The 14311-nt window shown below is 38.6% G+C and overlaps 1 protein-coding gene across 3 annotated transcripts; it reads left to right on the top strand.

Annotated features, from left to right (window-relative positions):
- Positions 1 to 2107: 2107 nt before the first annotated feature.
- Positions 2108 to 13962, top strand: MTFR2 (mitochondrial fission regulator 2). Of its 3 annotated transcripts, none has more exons than XM_061989915.1 (8): positions 2108 to 4310; positions 4907 to 5041; positions 5417 to 5497; positions 5717 to 5841; positions 7781 to 7998; positions 9061 to 9361; positions 11578 to 11764; positions 13164 to 13962. In XM_061989915.1, exons 1-8 carry the CDS (start codon positions 4248 to 4250, stop codon positions 13260 to 13262), a joined length of 1209 nt encoding a protein of 402 aa, XP_061845899.1. In that variant the 5' UTR covers positions 2108 to 4247; the 3' UTR covers positions 13263 to 13962. The 3 variants fall into 3 exon arrangements, with proteins under 3 accessions (XP_061845899.1, XP_061845898.1, XP_061845897.1); XM_061989914.1 differs by having other exon boundaries at positions 5393 to 5497; positions 9064 to 9361; XM_061989913.1 differs by having other exon boundaries at positions 5393 to 5497.
- Positions 13963 to 14311: the final 349 nt, after the last annotated feature.

Raw genomic sequence — 14311 nt, 5'->3', positions numbered from 1 at the left:
ATTTTTTATAAAGCATTTACTACTTCAGTGTTGCCTTTTTATCAGAAGTGTATTTAAGGGTAGCTATCCAGTCATAGTCCGTCCAAATACAAACAGTTGGGCAAACCACTGATTATATGGTAGTTCATATACATCATGTTTATGTAGTATGTCATTGATAAACCTGGATTCTTAATCCACCCTGCTAGAGAATGCAGCAAGAATTTAATCTTAGAGTGAAATTGTCACTCGTCTTTATTAGCTTTAAAAATACATACGTGTAGAAATACTAAAGTGAGTTTCATGGGTATTATTTATTACACTTTCAGCTTTCTGTTGATAGCGTAATTGTGAACAGAATGCTTTTAGTTAAGAGACTGGTGGCAGTATCAATCTAGCATTTTCTTAAAAATTTTTGCTCCAGTTTGTTAAAGCTACCTCTCATTTCTTTTAAGTGAAATGGGGTGTGGGTGGGAAGAAATGAAAGGAAAAAAATGCCACAAAAATCCCTGAAGAAGTTAAGCCAGAGAGACCAAAACTTGACTCAGTAAAGATACTTCAGATATACTAAACATTTCTGTAAAGTGTGAATTCCATTGTAGTGCTGTGGAGGTACCTTTCTGTAGTATTCCACTTCATAGAATGTGTAAATTTGAAGTTGCTACTCAATGGTAAAAGTTACATTGGCAAAAGATGTGAAAAATGAATCTCAGTTTCTTTAACATTGATTTCCAAATAGTTGTGCTTCTATTACTTTTGTAGCCGAAGAGCAGAAGTTAGTCTACAGTTGTTTGGTTTTGTTGTGGTTGGTTGGTTGGTTTCATGATTTTTTTTTAAATTGTTTATTTTTCCTTTTTTTCTAAAAAAACCCACACTAAACACACAAACTTAGTGTAGGGGTAGGGATATTTTTATCCTACAGAATGTTAAGGATGACAGTAACATACTTGAACTAGCAGAATAAGGACATTCTGATACAAGAAGTCTACATAGTGTTTCTTTCCCAGACTGCTACAGATACAGTAAATCTTAGTGTTATATAGAGTTTAAGTGTAGTTGTTCTCAGTTTGGCCCTTGGATTGGCATACTGTCGTGATTGGCATACTGTCTTGAAAAAACACCAAAACCCAAAAGAGGAGGAAAAAAGAAAAAGCATTGGTAGAGATATTTATATTAAATACAAACCCTCTTACTGACCTTACTGTTTATTAGGGAGTTAACTGTCTGCCTTAGTGAAACTGAACACTAGAAGGCACAAAAAAGTACTCTTGCTAATCCTAACTGTAGTTGAGGATTGCATTAGCTTGCCAGCCTAAGCATAGAAAGGGAAATGGGACTAATACTTGCTCTTCAGTAATAGTTACTAAGGGGTTCTTCCTGCTTTATGTTTTAGGTTGTTTAGGCAAACTATACTGTTGTTGCAAGATCTGCTTTTAGACATAAAGTGCACTTTTTAATAGCTTTTTGAAATGTAGAACTGATTATTCCTTGAGCTTTTTAGTGAAATTCACACAGACTTTGTGTATATTAAATCAGAATAAGCAAGAAAAGGAACACAAACTTGGCAGCAGTGTCAAAATCTGCCCTTGTGAAAGTTAACATTACAGAAACTAACAAATAGGACCAAGATGTATTTGAACTTTCGATTACTTGGTCCAGATGATATAGGTTATCTGTTTTAAGTTGAAAGTGAATTGTTGTGGTCTTGAGTGTGGGTAAGATGAGATAGTCCCTGCATGATAAAGCAGATTTTTATGCTTCAGTTGAATATCCAAGGAAGTCTGATAGAGATTACATTGGAGGACCAAATCTTGTTATCAGACCCATCTGTAGGTTCGATAGTAAAAATAACTTTTAATTATCGTTCGTTTGTCATTTGTTGGGTACAGAACACATGGTAACAGCCATAAATTAATTTATTTTAAAAGCAGATTGAATTAAATAATTAGTTGAAGGTGCAAGTTGCAGTCGGTCAGAGATCTATAAGAAACAAACTAAATGAAAGTTGAGCTTATTATCTTTTTTAAAAAATCAAAAACTAATGCTTCAGCACTTACTAGTTTTTCAGCATAAATAGTGAATCTTCACTATTGTGATAAGAAAAAACATGTTTTGAGGTTTTTGGTGCTACTGAAGTAGTGGTATGACTGATACGAATAGATGTTCAATGTATTTTGCGTTTCTCTTGTTAGAAGGTAAAGATCATCCATTGGTGGATCAGCAGGAAAAAAAAGTCCAACCATTCTACTGGTAGGAAATTTTTTAACTCTTGATTTCAGTTGCTCATTCTGACTGATTGCTGTGCAACAGTGAAGCAGTTTCTGAATCCACTTCATTTCTGCTTGGTGTGCTTATGAAGTTTTCAGTTATCCCCGCACTTCAGAGAAAATTGGACATTTAATTCACTAGGCAAAACCCCCCCTACCAAACTCAGAATTCAGGAGCTTTGGAATTAAATCTCACCTCCCCGTCTTTCCCAGGAACAGTCAACAGCATTGGTGTACCAGTGGTCGGCAACACAGCATTAAAGCTTTCTTTTATTAGTTTTACTATACTGGTGTTTCAAAAGAGGAGATGTCGCTTACCTCTTTGATTTGCTGCCAGAGGGAGGTAAAGGCTGCAGCATTATGCTGGCATCACTTTATGCTGGCATCACTTCTAATTTCTTAAAGCTGGCCTTTCACAGACTCACACAACCTTTTTGGTTAAGGAGGTGCTCCAGGTCCCATCTCTAATGTTTAGTGTTGTGCTTACTGACTGAAGCATTTCTGCATGGGTTCCCAACTGATGCTTCCAGTTCTGAAGCAGCTTGTTGCTGGCGGAGTGTACTCCAACTAAATTGCCTCCGTTCTGCTGTTGCTTTGAAGTCTGCCTCTTCCTATATTTGTGGTTGTTCCTCATGTGCAGTTTTTCCCATCTGATTGTGCTGATGTTTCCCCTTCCCAAGTGGGAGGCAAAGGTTAAGGTGAGTTCCGTAGTACACTTTTTCAAAATTAACCATTCAAATCTTACCCTTCTTCTCCTCAGGCTTAAACCCCCCTCAGCTACTGGAACAGCTCTATGCTGTTAGTACAACTTGTTTTACGAGTACAATCCCTCCTTTGTGTTTTTGGGTAATCAATCTCCGTGACACACAATAGTAACTACCAGACACTGCAGTAACTGGTTACAATGCAAGCAGGTGTTGCAGGTAGAGGATTTTGTTTAGGAGCTGTTGCTGAGACACACCTGTAAATGTGAATGAAGAGAATGTCCAATAATCCAATTTATCTTAACTTCTTGAAAGCTTTGGTGAAGTGAGTACAACTCTGTCTTCAAAATAGTGTGTAGTTAGGAGCAGGTACCACTACCTGCAGGGCTAGAGGAGAAGGATCTCCACATTTCTCTGAGTAGAAGTACTATATTATTTTGTTAGGCTACTGGCTTGAAGTTTTCAAAGTTTCTTACACAAATCATCAGAAACCTTGACAAGCAAGAGCGAAGACCAAGTGCAGGATCCAAAGTGCGATTTCTTTGAGCTCCGTTGGGCCAGATACTATCATGTAATGGGTGTCTTGAGGCTGCTTTGGGTATTGAAACTCTGCTGCCACTTCATTTGTTCAGAGAACTAAAAAACTAGTTAGAAGTTTACTACACGAGAAGCTATCAGTGTAGCTCCTTCCCATGTTTCAACAACATTCCTGCTGTTTATGTCTGCTGCTGTTGTATTTTCTCATGAGTAGAATTAACTTGCACCCTTCAGGAAGATGAAGCACCAGTCCCCTTCCTCCAGAACACGCCCCACCCACGCTCCCTGTGCACAGTCGGCGTTTCCCCCAGCAGGGCTGCGGGCGCTCGCCCAAGGCGGGCTGGGCTCCACGGCAGGCCGGGGGAACCGAGCGGTGCATGGCGGCGGCATTCAAACCTTTCCTCTCCCGACGCTCCTCGCGTAGGCCCCCGCCCTCGCCGCCTTATTGGCTCAGCGCTAGGCATTGGCTCCTTTCTAGTGGCAGGGTGGCCACTCTGCTCCGCCCCTCTGCCCGATTGGTGCTGCCGGCCCACGCGGCCTGACCGGGCTGCGGGGCAGCTCTGCGGGCTGAGACGGGGGCTCGGAGCGCCAGCGGGGATCAGAGTGGGGGCGCGGGCTGCCCGCTGGCGGCTCCCGCCGGAGAGAACGCAGCGGTAGCTTCGGGTGAGGTGGGAGAGCGGCGGAGGCTGCCGCCGGCCGGGGAAGCGTCCGCAGCGGCGGGGGGCGGCTCCTTCTGCCCAGCAGCGCGCGCGCGGCGGCCATGGCGTTGGTGCTGGAGCTCCTCAGGCGGGTGCTGGAGTACTTCGGCTGGCCGCCCGACCAGGTGAGACCCCGGCGCGGAGCGGGCCGCAACGGATGAGTGGTCTGCAGCCGTCGTGGCTGAGGGGAGGAAATATTCTCGGCTCCTTGCGGTAGGACGGGCCGCGTTCCTGGCGTCCAGTTGAAGTCGTCCGTATGGAAAGGTGTGATTAGTAATAGACGTGTTGCCTGCCTGTGGGGTGGATTTCATGGGGTCCCTGTTTCGATAACAGCAGTTCGAGTGGTCTTTTTTGTCCGAGCAGGGGAAAAAAAATCGGGAACTTCAGCTGTGTTAATGTTTTGCTGTTTTAAATGAAAGGCAGCGTAGCGGTTCCCGAGTAGGATTTGATCCTGCGTTTGCTGAGACCCGGGAAAGGTATCGTACGGGAAACTGACGAGGTTAACCGGTGCAGTGTCGGGCTTGATGTTAGAGCGTGGGTTTACGGGCAGCTCTTCAGTGATAGGTGTCGATAGTGAGGCACTGCTGTAACTTGTAGTTCTTGGGAAATTCATGACTTATTTATGTGAAACTACTGAAAAATCTATAGAAGTGCTGGTTTGACCAAGCTATCCTCGTCGTTTCCCGGTTTATTTGTTGGGAGCTCTCGGTTTTTCTGACAGGCCATATTTCTGGAAACTCACATACTGGGCAGCAGCATCATCGGTCGTGCAATTAGAACATGCCTTCCCTCAGCCATATCATCAAGAAGGCATTTCCAACAATTCTATGCAGTCATAAGAAAGTATCGTGTCAAGGTATGTTTTACTTATTTCACTGATTTACTATTTTTTTTCCCCCGTTTATGGATGCATATAGTCACTTCAGTGTACGCTTTTGCTAGGATCTCAGGATACTGCTACATGATAGCCGTATGGTGTAGCTGCTACGTTCTTTTTTGGCCTTTGTGCCATTCTGTGTTGGTGGTGTTTTGGAAACAGCACGTTAAAGCCAGCGTAGGTCTCTGGGTTTTCAACATGAGAAGAGCCTTGAATAGTTAGTTTAACCTAACTGTGTTGTTTTTAGTTACGTATAAAGTTATTAAATAACTTTGTAAGAATGAGGGCTTTGATTTTACTTCTTAGAATAAAAGGTGTTCTAATTTTTAGGTTGCATCTGTTTGCCAAAAAAAGGAATATGGATCTACACGAAGTGTTGTCCGTCGACTTGGGACAATTCTTTCCTTAGAACCCTACCCAAGGCCTTATCTTCAAGTTAGTTACTTCAACTACTTAAGTTTTCTAGTTTCTTAATGTAGTGATAGCTTTCCTGTTCTTTTTAACTTGTATAACTTGTGTGTTGCATCCCTTATGCTCGCTGTTATCAACTTACTTATGGCACTGTTTAAAAGTTACCTTTTATGACTTTTATAACTTTCAGTGTGTGCTGAATCTGGTTTCTCTTCACGCTTATATTTGTTTATTTGTTTTTAGCTTGTTCAGAACCCCAGTCCGCTGGGTAGCGGAGAACAAATCACAGCTGTAGCTCCTGTAGGTCCATCACTTGCTGATGTCCTGTGGGTGGCAAATGATGAGGGACAAGCATTTTGTACACTTAAGTAAGTAAAAGTAGAAAACACACATATGTGCATAAAAAGGATTCATAAAAGCAATTTACGTCTTCTCTGTGTGTTGTATTTTGGGGTGGTTTGTTTTTTTACTTTTTCCCTGGCCCTTTCAGAGTTCCAGCTAAACCAACTCTGGAAGCTTCCATTTTTTTTTTTTTTTAGGGCAACAATTCTAACTTATCTGGGAATTCTTACTATATAGAGTATTTTTATCTGAAAGACTTCTGAATGTATGTCTTCTTTTTTCTCTACCTAGTAGCATATCAGATCTGTTCCTGGTATTTTAATTTGTTTTCACTCACAGAGTACTTTGTGAGATAAGTTTGAAGCAAACTTGCATATTGCAACATGCAATGAGGTTATTCTTATCATTTTAATTTATAAGCATTTTGATAAACATTATAAAGATGAGAACAGGAACAGATATTTCAATGTCTCCTTTTGATTGTGTAAAGGTTGATGGTTGCTTTGATGGAAAAAAACATATTTCTTTTAAAAAGTTACCTTGAATATAGGTTTTATAGTTTATTGTAGCTTTTACAGAGTGGTAAAGGAAAATATTGTCACTATTAGAAAATACTACAAGTACTGTGAAGTGACAAATCTGAGTTTCCAGACCCAAATAGCATACAAAGTTGGCTTACTGTTTCTTAAAGAAATTGTTAAAAATTAGAGGATGCATCAGCACAGAATCAAGATTAAAATTTTTACCCTTGGATTGTCTTGTACTACACCTCTATCAGGTAAAATAATTCTCATATTGACATATATTTGTGATCTTGGTGCAGCTTGCACAAAATACACACTTTTTATTAGAGAAATTTTGATAAAGTTGTTTCAACTTGTGGTTCCTGAGATGTTATTGTTAAATTATGGAAGAGTTTGGTTTGTTTGGTTTTTTTTGCAGCAGCATCTGTAAAATACTCTAAGAGTAAGAATACTGTTAAAAGGAGCTGTGGCCTGCTTTGTTTTGCTTATGCTGTTGGCTTCACAGATCCATGAATGTTCATTCTTTTGTTGTTTTCATTCTTTCTTCCTCCTCCTTCGCTCGTGCCTCTGTGGGATGTTTTTCAAGAACAAGTATTACAATTAATACCTTCTGAGCCAATGTGAAGAGCAAGGCTTTTTTGGCAAATCAGAGAGCAATACTGCAGGTCTGATTTGAAGTAAAAGGAGGATTAATATAAGGGAAAAGATCTGATTTTTGTCTCAATCAAAACTTAGTGCATCTTCAATAAATAAAGTAAATTAAATTTTTTCCTTGTTTCAGAATTTGTTTGCACTCATTCTGTATTTTAAGGTTTCGTCTGCAGGCACAGACTTGTAGCCTAATTTTTAAAATTAGAACCTGAGTCTTGTAGGACAATTTTCTTATGCAGTCATGGTTCTTATGTAGCCTACAGAAGATGAGATTCTCATTCTGTGAGTGTATTAAAATTCATTATTATTCATCAGTATATTTTCCAAAATACTGCAACTTCTCTGCTTGCAGTGTCCATCTTGCAGAGTTTGAGAAATTACTGCAATGTGTGAAGTCTCATTAAAAGACCATGAATTTTTGACTCTCCTGCCTTTCATTTCTACTGTTACAGGTAGGGAGGAGGAAGGCACACCTTTATGGTGTTAGTCTAAATGTTATTGAATAAGAACAGCTTAGTGCTATGTTATGACTTGGTGACGTATAATCTGTCCCGGAGTAAATTATCTGACTATTTTTTATGATGACTTTTCAAGGCTCTACATCATATTTGAGCAAAGGAAGACTTAAAATATTTTTGCAGTTAGGAGTAGTTAAAAGTGTAAACTTTCTTGAATAGTTTGCAAACTTATATCTTGTAGAATGACAATCACTTGCTTGAAGAGACGGTAAGTTTTGAGATTTCCACTGTTGGCTAAGTCTTTTGCCACTATGTCTTTTGTCACTTTGTAGGACTGAGTTATGGAGAAAAGAAAAAGGTACAGCTTATTGTGACCTACATCCATCTATAGATTCAATACAAAGTGTTCCAAAAAGTCATACGCAAAAAGACAGTCTTGTTGATCAAGCAGCGCTCCAGAAAATTTCTGCACTTGAAGATGAGCTGAGCTTTCTTCGTGCTCAGATTGCTGCGATTGTTTCAGCGCAGACACTGGGAAGCATTCCGTCACGTAAGCCCCCCTGGTCTGAAGTAGACCACTTTTCCCTTTCTTTGATTTAGAGTTCCCATTCACATCTTGCCATGTCTGATATCAACAGAAAGCGTCTCTAACTTGTTTAGCTGAAGTTACACTGACTAAATTTACAGAATATAGAATTTTGTTTCTCTTTTTAATATCTGGTATTGCTCCTTCCCCTGCTACCCCTTCTGTTTTGTGGCTTGTTTGCCAGTTTCAAAGGCACTTGGTCCTAAGTGATCATTATAGTCACTTCCTTAGTTAACAACACTATCCATAGGCAACCAATTACTGTTTAAGAAAGCAACGGACTGTTAATTATCCCTTTGGGATTTTGTACTGTTTCTGACAAGTTATCAAAATAACGAATAGAAAAAGTATTCTCAGTCAGGTTCAGGTTTAACAGAACTAAATGCTGCAAACAGATGTGTCAATCAGAGAAGTTCATATTGGAGACAACTATCTTGTGACTTCTTTTTCTTTTCTCCTTCCCCTTAAAGGCCTTGATATTTTGGTTATCTTAGTTGCAGGCTAACCCCATGGTGGTGATTGAAATAATTGGACTGATGCAAGGTAGTTAGTTACCTTTGTGGCATCATGATGCAACTCAATGCTTAAGTTAGCTGTTCTGCTGGCTCTTCCTTTATGTCTCTTGGCCATTGCTCTCAGTATTGTATTCGTAGTTATCTTTGCTTTTTCTTCACATGGGTTGTTTTAAGCTTCAGACCATTGCAAATGAGCTGGATGTAGTAAGTTGCAGGCTTCTTTGCTAATTTATCTAGTGCTTAGGTTGAAGACGCAAATGGAGAAAATCAGAGCAGCACAGAACACCTCAGATTCATTATTTCATCTGTTCTGAATCTGTGGCTTTGAAATAAAAAATGTTCTTGGTTTTAAATATTATTCTTCTGTGGTGTAGTGTGTGAGGTGTTTAAGAAAGTGCTTTAAGAGAGCTTCTTAAAACCGAGTCATCCTAGATGTTGCTTAATATTGTTAATTGTGAAGTTATAGTGACTAAAACTAGCATCCCTGTTTTTCTTTCATAACTGCACCCAGAAGCCTTTAAAACATTCAGCGCTCCAGATGGATTTCACCCAGTGCCAGCCATGACTTCTACACCATTGTCCGTCTCTCACAATCACTTTGTAATTCCCTCACCTCCTCCGCTTCCTTCTGGTGCACCATCTGGTGTTGATGCTAGTAACTCCGCAATTAAACTTATAAAACAACGTCGAGCTGCAAGAAACAGTGGTTCAAGTGCAGCTGACAGTGCCCATCATCAGAGGACAAAAAGCATTCCTAGCATGATGGATGTTTTGAAAGACCTAAACAAAGTTCAGTTGCGAGCTACTGAGAGGTAGGTTGAATTGAACATGTATCTGACTAAGTGCTGTGACATAGTCTTGGCTGAAGTAGCGCCAAGTAGTACAGCGAAGTGAAACGTCATTTAATGAGCAGCTACTGCTGACAAACTTCAGTTGTCAGCTTCAAAGTTCACAACTTGGAATGTTAAGATAAATGGATGTGGCTTTTAGATGTATTTAAAACATACTGAGTATCACTTAATCTCCTGCTTAAGTGTACAAACCTCAGGCTGATGTGGAAAGGTGCTTGTGTTGCCATACACTTACAGAAATTGATTTGAACAAATAAACTTTTTGGATTCACTGTGAAAGGGCAAGCTCATGGGAAAACATTGCAAAACTACTGTTAATGTACCCAGAATATCCTGATCCTAGCTTTAAAGTGTTAAAGAAAATACCTGCCATGTCTTGTATTAAAAATGCTTTGTAAATTTGTATTTCAATAGTGCAGTTGGATTATAAGTATTTTAAATGGTGTACTACTTTGATGGTAAGCACATTACAAAATTAAGACTGCAATATCTCTTTGGGTCAGTGTTGCTCTGCTGTGTAGGTGTAGTTGATTTGAAAAAGTATATGAGAACAACAGTATATAAATTAATGTTTGGAACTCTTAATGTGGGAGGAATGTTATTACCAAAACTTACTGCATTTTTATGTCAACATTTTCTTAACTGAATTTTATCCTTAAAAGAGCTATCACAAATTTGGGGCAAATTCTGTGCAATTCTAGAGCGTATCTTTATGCTTTTAGTATCATTTTCACAGTAAATAAATCAAATATAATGTGCACTGTAAAACTGTGTTTCCTTACTCATATTCCTTATAAATCCATGTACAGTGAGTAAAGAAAGTAAAATGTTCAAGTTGACAATTTTAACAGCCATCATGTTGAGCAGAGGCCTCATTAGTAAGAAGTGGTAGGTGTGCGTCCAAAATGCTTTCTGCATTTAGACATCTGCCTGTATTCTAAAACATAGAATTTAACTGAATAAGGAACTTATATTCAAAATTGCTATAATCTTGCAGGCAACAGTCTGACAGTAGTTTAATGTGTGCACTGTAATGGGAAGACCTCTGTTCTCACAATCTGAGAACCAGGACATCCCAGTTGCTACCACCTGAACGTGAGCTTACACATGGGGCAAATGCTCCAGCAGATGGATTTTACAGGGAGGGTAAACTCGGTCCATTCAGATTTCATGTTAAACGACATCTGCTGTATCTGCCAGACTTAGAACTCCGCTGTCAGCGTGGTACAATTCGTTGGCCTGGAGATGGCACTTTAGTAGCAGAAGTCTAAATACCTCTAGATTTGTTTTTTTTGTTTTCCCAAATATCTGAATGATCAATGATGTATTTTCTTGGGCAACTCAGTAACTTCCACATTTATATCAGATTTTGAGGGGCAGGTGCTGTTTTGATCTTGCATCTCTCTGCTGTCTTTTGATTTTCAGTTTTATAAGGACAGTTTTTCTACATTGAAATGCAAACTGTACTTCCTAATTGTCACGTTTGAAATTTTCATGTTTGGATGCTGAGGTGCTTTCTCAGAGGGAGAAACTGTCTTTGAAGACTTTGTTCCAAACCTGGTGATAGCTTCTTGAATAAGGAAACTTGAATTAACTCTAGTTTATGAATAGGACTTTATGGTCACCTGGCTGTGTGTTTGTCTTTAGCAAAGTGGTTGTTTTCTTTAACTATGATTGCTCTGAGGAGTTTTGTAAGCTTGTTCTTGCTTGTGAAACCATAGAAAGGCATACTGTTCTGAACTTAAAATAGATGAAGTTCAATCAAATTATGTTCACAATGGTTATGAAATATGTTTGTGGGAGATTCCCACTAACATACCTTAATGTAACTTACACGAGACTTGTTTTAAGAACTGTATATTTTGTTTTCTTTTCCTTTCTTTTTTTTTTCTCCTTTCATTATTTGCAGTACTTCAATACTTTGTGTTCTTTTACTCATGTTTTTCTTTATGGCACAGCATCAAGTGGTATTTTCAAGATAAGAATCTGACAGACAAATTGTTGGATGTACTTGTATTAGTCCTATTTTGTTAATTTTTGTAAAATAACATTACCGGCATTACTTGTATAATCGGGGATTTATAGGATGAGTATATGCAGAAGCTGTGTCTCTGGGTTTTTTGATCACTCAGCAGATAATTAGGGGTAGGAGACAATTTCCTTTTTTTTTTTTTTAGGTCACCTGGAGGTACTCCTCTTTCCAAACCCGAGAAGAAGCAAAGTTCAGATTGGGATCCAGTTGCTATATTAACTAACGCACTAAAGCAGAAATTTGCACATAAAAATTATGACGATGATGATTCACTGGATAAAGAAAATTGCTCTTTTGATAGCTCTCCATTTTCTAGTCCAGAGATTCCACTGGTATGTTTTTAGTACTCTTGAAGTGACTGATGTTTTCATTGATCATTGAAGGATTTTTGTGAATCTACAACTTGTATATGACTTTTCTTTAGCCATCAGCCTAGATAGTTGTTGTTTTCAAGCAGAACAGTTGCTGTTTTAATCAAGCAGAGAATAAAAGACTAACCTTAAAAATTCAGCTCTTAGTTGATTGATCTATGAACATTTGCTTGATGATAATATATCCATGCATAGAAACTGTGTGTCTAGGTAGTAATGCTTATTGACTGATTTTAGAAATAAAGATGTTAGGAAGGTGCAGAGTGATCTAATGTGCCACGTGTTTAGAAATGAAAATGAAAACATTGGCTGTAATATTTTTCTTTAAGATAGCATCATTTCCACACTTTATATCTTTATCCAGCATGCGATGTGATCTTGAATGCTTTTGCAAAGCTTATGAAAAAATATAGGTTTTGCTATGAACAAGGAAAGTGTGCTAAACAGAGCAATCAAACTGAGGTGGTTCTGAATCCTGGTTTCTGTAGAGCAGCCTACAACAAGCTGCTTCAGCTTACACAGTCCAGCACTGCTGTTGGATATTTGTTAGAGGCTTCCACAAACCTCAGAACTGCTTATATGAGATAGACAGGGGTAGGTGGCAGTAATTTAAACTGTATCTCTCCAGTTAGCAAGTCTTGTGCATTTTAAGAGTGAGATAAAGATTTGGACTGTGGTATTTATTAGCCTAATGGAGGGAAAATAGTAATGCGAAGTATATAATGGAAATCCAGACATTCTTTGAAGGCTGGTGCTTATATGCATTGCTAGCTTCTTGGCTGAAAACTAAGGCCTTTCTAGCTAGAATTATATTTTTTATTTAAAAAAAAAAAATCAGCTGCCACAAGGAGTACAGTCTTAATAATCATCTTGCTGCCCCCAGCCCCTGCCCCAAGGAAATATTAGGAACTTGTTTAAAATAGCCTTGTATTTTGGATGCTGCAGACCATTGTATTGCATGGCTGATCTGGTAGATCAACCATCTGACTTTAGATCAAAGTTAGATCCTGGAACAGCTTGTTTATGGACTAGTTTTGCCCAGGATCTACAGATGAATTACAAAGTCCTGGAAGAAAGACTGCTTAAGGCCAGAATATTCAGGAGCAGATACTTTCAGAAAGATGGACTTTTTCTACTCAAAGCAGACTTACACGAGCTTGTGATCAAGCTTCTAATCATTTAATTTGCCCTTGAGTGTTTTGAGGAATAATTGTACTTAAAGCAATTGCCTAGACGTGCTATTCTATTTTTCCTATGTTAAGAGAAGTGCAACAACTTTTCCAAACTGTTTTTATTGTAAGCATCTTCTCATTCAGTTGTCTTGGGTCTAATTTTGTTTAACTCTATCTCTGCTCCTCAGGTTGGATGTCGCAGTCTGAAGCCAAATGCAAAATCTGGCCTTGTAGGAGCTGATGGAATTAAAGAAGTACCAATGTGGAAAGTGAAAGCTCATATTTAACTGATGGAGATTTCTGGGGAGACTACATAAGTGTGTGTAAGTGGAAACTGTAAGGTGTAGGGTGCTGTATTGTGTTCTAGAACATGGTTCTCCTGTGCTATTGAAGTTTGAGTGTTGTAGGATTTGTAAAACTGCCTCTTCCTTCTTAGTTTTCTAGCAGACAGACTTGTGAATGTGATGCTTTTATGAGAAGCACAGAACCAAAAGGTGGCTTTTACTGCTATGGAGCAGTTTCTTGGAAATCTGAGAAATACAGGAATAAAAAAAAGATATTGGTGTGAAAGAAAAATATTTGTTGGTGTGGCAGCTGAGGTGTGTGCTCTGTTTGCACTCCGATGTAAATAACAAGGGAAATGTAAACTCTTTGTTAGTGTGTTATATGTAACTGACTGTATATTATGGTAGCTAATACTGTTTCATTAGAAGGATGTAGTTGCCTTATTTACAGTTTGGTAATGCAACTCCAAGTACCATTTGCAAAAAGTATTCTAATTTATTTTTGGGTAAATGAACTTTTATGTTTTGAAACTTTGCTGTGCTGTAAGTAAACAGCAGGCTGGCTGTTGAATGCCTATAGTACGGGGGAATTGTATTCTGAGACAAAAAAAGACCTTGTAGAGAGTTCTGCTAGCACACAGTCTAAATTTTGTATTTAAATAAACATTAACTCTCTCCTTGGCTTCTCCATGCGAAGTCTGTTTTGTTCACAAGAATTCATAAAATAAAATTTCCTTTATATCATAGATTTATGTATTAGTGCATTTTGTGTTGCAGACTAACTTCTTTGAATCCAAAGAACTGATTGTAGTAGACAGCTTCTTAAATAAATGTTACCTCAATTAATTTGTAAAGAACTTAGATTTTTCCTGACAGAGTACTGCTGATGTGAGTCCCTTATTAATAATTTTATCGTGATCTACTGCTTACAGTAGCTGCTTTCACTTCATCTTTTGTGTAACGATCCTCATGTATAAAAACAAAATTCTATGAGTTAGGCTGTTGAATGTGTCCCTTGTAAATCCTGTGCATTTTCTGTTTTCCCTGCTCAC

The sequence above is a fragment of the Colius striatus genome, chromosome 2 (assembly GCF_028858725.1).
Source record: "Colius striatus isolate bColStr4 chromosome 2, bColStr4.1.hap1, whole genome shotgun sequence".
In the NCBI taxonomy this organism is placed as follows: Eukaryota; Metazoa; Chordata; class Aves; order Coliiformes; family Coliidae; genus Colius; species Colius striatus.
This window is presented reverse-complemented; position numbering and strand designations above follow the sequence as displayed.